The sequence below is a fragment of the Neomonachus schauinslandi genome, chromosome 15 (assembly GCF_002201575.2).
Source record: "Neomonachus schauinslandi chromosome 15, ASM220157v2, whole genome shotgun sequence".
Classification (NCBI taxonomy): domain Eukaryota; kingdom Metazoa; phylum Chordata; class Mammalia; order Carnivora; family Phocidae; genus Neomonachus; species Neomonachus schauinslandi.
The window spans coordinates 54,462,296-54,469,320 of NC_058417.1; the positions used below are offsets into that span (position 1 = coordinate 54,462,296).

The 7,025-nt window shown below is 54.6% G+C and overlaps 1 protein-coding gene across 3 annotated transcripts; it reads right to left on the reverse strand.

Annotated features, from left to right (window-relative positions):
* Window positions 1–558: 558 nt before the first annotated feature.
* Window positions 559–6,233, reverse strand: MRPL38 (mitochondrial ribosomal protein L38). Of its 3 annotated transcripts, none has more exons than XM_021680848.1 (9): window positions 6,216–6,233; window positions 5,679–5,858; window positions 3,638–3,772; window positions 3,351–3,559; window positions 2,742–2,814; window positions 2,564–2,609; window positions 1,449–1,607; window positions 1,064–1,200; window positions 559–865 (listed from the first exon to the last, which is right to left on the reverse strand). In XM_021680848.1, exons 2-9 carry the CDS (start codon window positions 5,821–5,823, stop codon window positions 729–731), a joined length of 1,041 nt encoding a protein of 346 aa, XP_021536523.1. In that variant the 5' UTR covers window positions 5,824–5,858; window positions 6,216–6,233; the 3' UTR covers window positions 559–728. The 3 variants fall into 3 exon arrangements, with proteins under 3 accessions (XP_021536523.1, XP_021536521.1, XP_021536522.1); XM_021680846.1 differs by lacking the exon at window positions 6,216–6,233 and adding an exon at window positions 5,965–6,120; XM_021680847.2 differs by lacking the exon at window positions 6,216–6,233 and adding an exon at window positions 5,951–6,034.
* Window positions 6,234–7,025: the final 792 nt, after the last annotated feature.

Below are 7,025 nucleotides of genomic sequence, written 5' to 3' on the forward strand. Positions count from 1 at the left end.
CAGAGTGAGTTGATGGAGGGTTAATTCTCCTTATTTTTCTAACCAACCTGGCCTAATTTTGAGGCGGGGTACCCTCAAAGCAATGCAGCATTCCGTCTTCTGCGTTGTAATACAGGAAGCTCCTCTTCCTAGGAAAGGAAGGTCTCCTCTTGACTGGCTACTTAGAGGAGAAAGAATATTCTAACCATCCAGCAAGGTACAGGGGCTTTCTGGACCCCAAGCAGGGTATGGCCAGAGGTCTCAGACCTGCTTCTCATTGAGAGCATCCCAGCCTGTTGCCAGGAGCCTGCCACCAACCATGCTGTGAATATCCAGCAAGGGGCCAAGGCTCAGGGCTGGCAAAGCTCTTCCAAGAGATCTATGGGAGCAGCCAAGCCCCACTGCCTTTCTTCTGGACCCGCCTCCAGCCACTTGATCTCAGGGCCTGACACCCTTCAGAGGCAGAGTTGAGGGGGTCACCTCCCGAGGCGGGAGGCGGTTCTCTTTCCATTCATGAAGGATTACAGATCCATCATGGGGCTGGAGCGTTCCCAGAACACAGACCCAGACCAGTTACAGCAAAAATCATCTTTATTCACATGTTCCACCCGGGCCACCACCCTTGGGGAGAGCTCTTTTCATTCCCAAACCCTGGGTTGGGAGGGCCAGAGAGGGGCTGCCTCAAGCAGGGCCTAGAAGCCCACAGCCCAGCCCAGTCCACTTTCTGAGGTGGGTTGCACTCTGGCCACTTAGTAGATGCCATAGGTGGGTTCGTGACTGTCCCTGTACCGGTCCAGGTAGCGCAGGGGCTGCCGGTGGGGGAAGCGCTTCTGCTTGGGGTGGTAAGAGGGTGGCCTCACAAACTCAAACACGGGCTCCCGCATGTCTGCAGGAAGAGGGGGGTATGGGCGTGGACTGATGCTGGACCGAGCCCCTTTCCCTCGTCTGTTAGCCTGCGACTGCCCAGCCAGCCCACCCAAGGAGTGGCATGCCTCCCAGTGGCACTTCTCCCTGGCAGGTCAGGAGAGGTCTGTGAGCTCAGGCCAGCCGCCCCTGCCCTGCCCCCAGCCCACTCTGGCCTTACCCAGAAGCTGGTGGAAGATGTGGGTGACCGAATCATCCCAGCGGCACTGGAAAAAGGCCAGGCCAGCTGGTGTCATGGCTTCTTGGTGCTTCTTGTAGAAATCAAAAGTGTGGAAGGTCCGCTGGGCAAGCTGGTAGCTATAAGAAGATGGGGAGCATTTAAGAGCAGGGAATGGGCATCAGAGCCCCACACCCCCCCCTCCAGCCAGCCCCACAGGCAATCCTGAGAAGCCCCTTAGGATCTGCCTAGCACAACTACCCTTCTGCCCATCTCAAGCCTAAGTTAACAGACAGAAGAACCAAGCATGACAGACCATTCTGGGGAAGGTGGCCTGAGAGGGGAGAGGGAATGTGGATGGGGGGGTGGGAGGGGGGCTGCAGATTACCAGGGTGAGGGCCGGGTGTCCCCAGAGAAGTCAATTGGCTTATCCTGCTTGAAGAGCAGGAAGGCAAAGCGGTGGAAGCCGGAGCCTCGGGCAGGGAAGGGGGGCAGGTAGGGACAAGTCTCCTGTCCTTCAGCCACGCTGTTGCCTGGAATGTTGGTTCTGGCGGGAGAAAAAGTATCCATGAGTTATCACTCAAGGAAGGCGGCAGCAGGAGCATTCCAATCTGCATATTCCCTAGAGACTGATGTCACTCCCTGGGAGGACACACCCTAAAATGATCTTCATCCAACAGTCAAGTAGGAGGCAATGCTCTGTGAACCCTCAGACAGACTGCAAACTTGTGAAGGGAACAGGAGGGGCTCAGAGGCTAGAGATGGTCAGGGAGAGAGTGAGGTCCAGCAGCCTGTTTACTAGGCTGCGGGGAGCCGGTGGGGCCGGCTAGAGAACCACACCACCTCTGGGCTGCATCTCTGTTTCCTGAAGGCTCTGGGGTTTGTCAGGGATCGTCTGCCCATCCCGACACCAGGATGGCCACTGTACCTGCCCCACATAGAATTACCCAGAAGATCCTGTTACACAGATTGGTAACTGCATTTGACTAAAAATGATAGAAACCATCCTCCCAGTCACTGGCCCCAGTTACCTAGAAGTCTCAAAGCTGGGATCAACCGCCTGACCTCTGCCACCCTGACGCCAGGGCCAAAGGCCACTGAGCAAAAAGTAGCCCAGCTTGGGCAGTCACAGCTGCCAGAGGCCTCTCACCGTCCTTTTCCCATCTGATTGTCACAGAGCCCCTCAGGGTGGCTAAGGCATGGGGTGGTACCACCCTAGTTTTACAGATGAGGAAATGAGTTCAGGGGAACAAGAGGCCTGTGGGAACAGCCAAGGCCTACTGCCTGCTTTTTCTTCCAGACCTGTCTTCAGCCAGTGGATCACAGGGTTCTTGACAGCATCAGGAAGCAGGGGTGAGGGGCTGCCACCTGGGTGGGAGGTTAATCCAAAGTTCCACAGTTAAGCCACGGTGGAGCCAGGACCGAAATCCAGCTACAGCTCTTTCCAGGATACCAGGGCCTCCTCACATGCCTCTGACCCCTTCCCCCAGCCCAGGTACTCACACCAGCCAGTGGACATATTCAGCATCTGGCTCCAGCAGGTGTCCATCTGCACACAAACAGACCCCACTAACTGCCGGGCCCTGCTGCCCTTCCCCCCAGGCCCCGCCCCTAACTCCCCAGAACCCTGGCTCCTGGGAGGTGAGGGAGGCAAGAGGCCTGGTGAGCCCCAGATACCGACCCAAGTTGGTGAGCAGCAGTGTCCACATGGAGCCCTTGTCTGCCTCATAGGTCACCTCTGGGGCCTGGGCAGCCTGGTGGGAAGACAACAGGGAAGGTGTCACCCCCATCAGGGACAGACAAGCTGCTGTAAACAGACCTTCTGGAGGGGAGGAATCTGAGGGAGCTTTGGAGAAGGGAGAGCCCACTCTGATCCAAACGCCCTTGACGGTCCTTCGAGGTGCAGGTCAGCGAAGAGAAGCTTATAGAAGGAACCCTGCAGAGTTGCCTAGCCAGCTATCTGAACCACACGGTGGCCCTTACATCAATGGACAGGGGCTAGGAAGGCTCTGAGGACAGCGGGCTAGTGGCAGGAGTATGCCAAGATGGAGCTTTTCCTTTCATCTTATATTCCTTCCTTTGTAATCACCATGGTGTTGTTTACCAGGAAACCAAAAGGGGAAGACGGAGAAGAACAAAACCCCAAACCAGCCTACACAGGTACCAAGCTTATGCCCTTCACTGCCATAAAAACCGCCTCTGTCAGTGCTTTCACAAAGGAGCTGTCCGTGGTCCCGGGGTGGGACGAGTCTGTACACTCAGTGGGAGAAGGGCACGAGTGAGCAGTTACCTCCGTTGGCGTGACCTCATTGCCGAGGTACACAGGCACCAAGTCATCTTCACCCACAGCATAGGCCACGTGCAGGGAGACTCGGGGCACAAAGGTGGCGCCACGGAACAGGTCTCGATAGAGGCCACAGTATTCAGCCAGACGCTGCTTGTGGTAGGGGCCACAGGTCTTCTCCCACTCAGCCCGCACAGCCTCCAGCGGGATGCGTGCTGGTAAGGAAAGATGCCGGTCAGGATGCAGAGTGGGGGCAGGGACACGGTGGGGCCCCCTCCCCTGGGAGGGCTTACCTGTGCGGAGGCGGGCAGCTCGCTCCTCCTCTGAGTTGGCACGCAGCTCCCGGAGGACCTGTTTCCGCTCCAGCAGCTGTTGGGTCCGGCAGACCTTGGGTGGGGGCAGCCCAATGTCAATTTTGTCTTTGGGATCTGGGGAGGGAAGATAAGTTGGAGAAAGTGGGAACAAGTTTCAGTGAAGCTGCCAGTCCCTACCTAGTCCTCTCACTTGCCCAAGTTCTGCTGGTAAAGCTTACCCTTTAATTCACAAAACTAAATCACATGGTGCAGTCCGCTTCCCAGACCCGAACAGGGTCCAACTGCTAAGCAAATTGGATTTGACTTGAGATTGCATTTTCTGATCCCTAAACCAGGTCACACTGTCTAGGTCGTGGGTAATACAGGTGAATAGATAATCATCTTAATTATGGTTGGAATGACCTTCAAGCCTATTCACACCTGGCCGTGGACATTCACCTGAGTCCTTGGTAGAATTAGCTGAAGCTACAAAGACTTAAAGAAGCATTTCTTATACTTTAATGGACTCACCATACAAGTCACCTGGGAAATTTGTTAAAATGCAGATTCTGAATCAACACGTTAGCGGGGGGCCTGAGAGTCTGCATTCCTAACAAGCTCCTAGGTAATGCCTGTGCTGCGAGTCTCAGAACACACTTTGAGTAACAAGGCCCAAGGAGACTTTCGATACGATACTTCTTCCACTTACATTAGACAGTAACAATAAGATGCACTGAACCCTCGTCAAAGATGGATTTGTCTAAAAAAACCTTTAATACAACAATTTCGTGACAGACACAATTATTTTATTTTACACTGAGGAAACTGAAGCTCAGGCAAGTCACTCTGAGATAGGGAAACTGAAGGACTCCATAAAAATATGCTTTTTGCTCCTTTGCCTGCTTTTTCTTTTTTAAGTAAACTCTGTGCCCAACATGGGGCTTGAACTCACAACCCTGAGATCAAGAGGTGCATGTTCTACCAACTGAGCCAGCCACACACCCCTTTCTACTTCTATTTTTGCTAGGACCCACACCCCCACTTTATGGATGCCTTTTGTAAGGAACAAGGAATTAATGATTTCTTTCGAATAGATAACATCTAAGGAAGGACCAGGTGAGAATGACTGCAGGAAGCCACAGTATGTGTATTCCAGACAACCAGCTCTAGACATCTCAATGCCAAGACCCCCTGGCTCCAAGGAGTAAGACTTGGGCCCTTATCTTTGTTCTAACTGGTTCCTGGATGCCTGAGAGGACATGTGCCCCAGACCACAATCCTCAGTAAAAACCCCCAGGCCCCAAGCAAAGAGGAGACTCCCTCCTTTCCTTTCTGAATCTCCCAAACACACTGTCCGTACCTGCACTCTTTCTATACCTTCCAGAAACTCTGCTTTTACCTTCTGCTGGCTGGAGTTTGAGTCTTATCCTGCGTGCATCAGGGATCCTTCTCTAGGTCCCTGGACCTGGCCTGTCAGCATCAACTCCTAAGAAGTTGGGTTTAAATCAGACTATGTGGATTCCATCCCTGTGTTCTCAACCGTCATAAAACTGCCTCCCTAAATGCTTTCCACATAAAGATGTACTCGGGAAGTAGGTTGCTCAAGGGCAGGATCTCCGAGTCACTTTGCCCAGAGCTTTCAATTTCATTCAGGAAAGAACTGCACACCTTTGTGCCAAGCACTATGCGGGTACAGGGATCAAATGGTCAAGACAGGCAAGATCCCTGTCCTTAGGGATCCCAATACGGGGACAGGACCAGTGGCTTCACACAGTATTTTAGGAGCACAGAGGGACGTTCTAACACGGAATGCGGGGGTGGGGAGGAGAAACCTGGAAAGAATTTTAGAAGTATAAGGTGGAACTCTAACAGCGGGAGAAGGGAATCTTCCAAATAAAAGAACCAAAAGGTGTGAAAAATCCTGGTGGGACTAAATGGCCCACAGTGCGCACGTGGGCGCTGGCAGGCCCCCTCCGCCAGTGCTCGGGGAGGACGCCGGCGGCCCCCCCGCCCCCCAGTCGCGAGGCCGGTCGCCCTGCACCTGACTCCTCCCCGAAGTGCTCCCGATAGGTCCGCCACCAATGCGGGTTCCGCGCCTCCTGCTCCGCCCGGCTCCGGTAGCGGTCGAAGCTGCGGTATTTCTCCAGCTGCTCCAGGTTGCTCACATCGATGTCCTCGTTGGGCATCGGCCCCAGAGGGGCGGTCCGGCGGTTCAGGGCGGCTGCGGGTAGACAGCGGGAGGTGAGGCCAGGGCCGGACGCTGGCTCGAGCCCCGGGACTCGGGCTCTACAGGGACCTCCAAGAGCCCCCTACCTCAGACCCCTCACCCGAGGTGCTGAAGCCCCGCCACCTCCGACTTCCATAGAACGCGGCTCGCCACCAGGGCGCCGCCATCTTTCCCCAGGACGGCGGCCCGTGTGCCGCCGCCGCCAAGGACCCCGCAGAGGTGGCCGGAGCAGCGCCTGAGCGTCCCGTGGAGGCCCCTCTCCGCCCGGCCCCGCCCCCGGGCTCGCGTCCTACGAGCCACGCCCCCACCCGGGCTCCAGCTTCCTCCTTCTCGGGAGACCGGAGCTGTCACCTCCCGTCGGGCGATGGCGGCGAGCTTCGGAAGTGCCCGGTGGCCGGCGGGGCGGAGCTGCGGGCGGTCCGGGCCCCTGGCCGCGGCCGGCCACCAGGAGGCGGCATACACCACAGCCTGCCCCTCTGCGGAGGATACCGAGGCGAGCGGCGTGCAGGCCCTTGACCCCCGGTGGCTTGGATTTCAACGATAGCCCTTACTTTAGGGAAACACTTGTTTTCTCACGGTCCTAGAACGCTCCAGGAACGGGCTCACTTGGGATTTAACTGTTTGAAAGGCAGGCACGGATTCCATGTATCAACTGGAAACAAATAATAAACACGGATGACTTTTTTTTTTAATAAAGATTTTTATTTATTTATTCATGAGAGACAGAGAGAGAGGCAGAGGGAGAAGCAGGCTCCCAAGGAGCAGAGAGCCCGATGCGGGACTCGATCCCAGGACCCTGGGATCATGACCTGAGCCGAAGGCAGACGCTTAACCATCTGAGCCACCCAAGCGCCCCTAAAATACAAACTTCTTAACATGCCTTGTAAGTCCAGAAATATCTGACCCTTGTTCACATATCTAGTATCACTACCTAGCATATACTCTAGTTTTAACTATATTGGATTTTTCTGTTTCTTGAAGGACTTATGTTTTTCCTTGATCCTGAGCTTTGCAATAGTTTCAATAGCTGTATTGAGATAATATTCACATATCATGCAAGTCACCCACTTAAAATTTACAATTCAACGGCTTTTAGTGTATTCACAGAATTGTACAATCATCAACACAACCAATTTAAGCACATTTGCATCACTTCCAAAA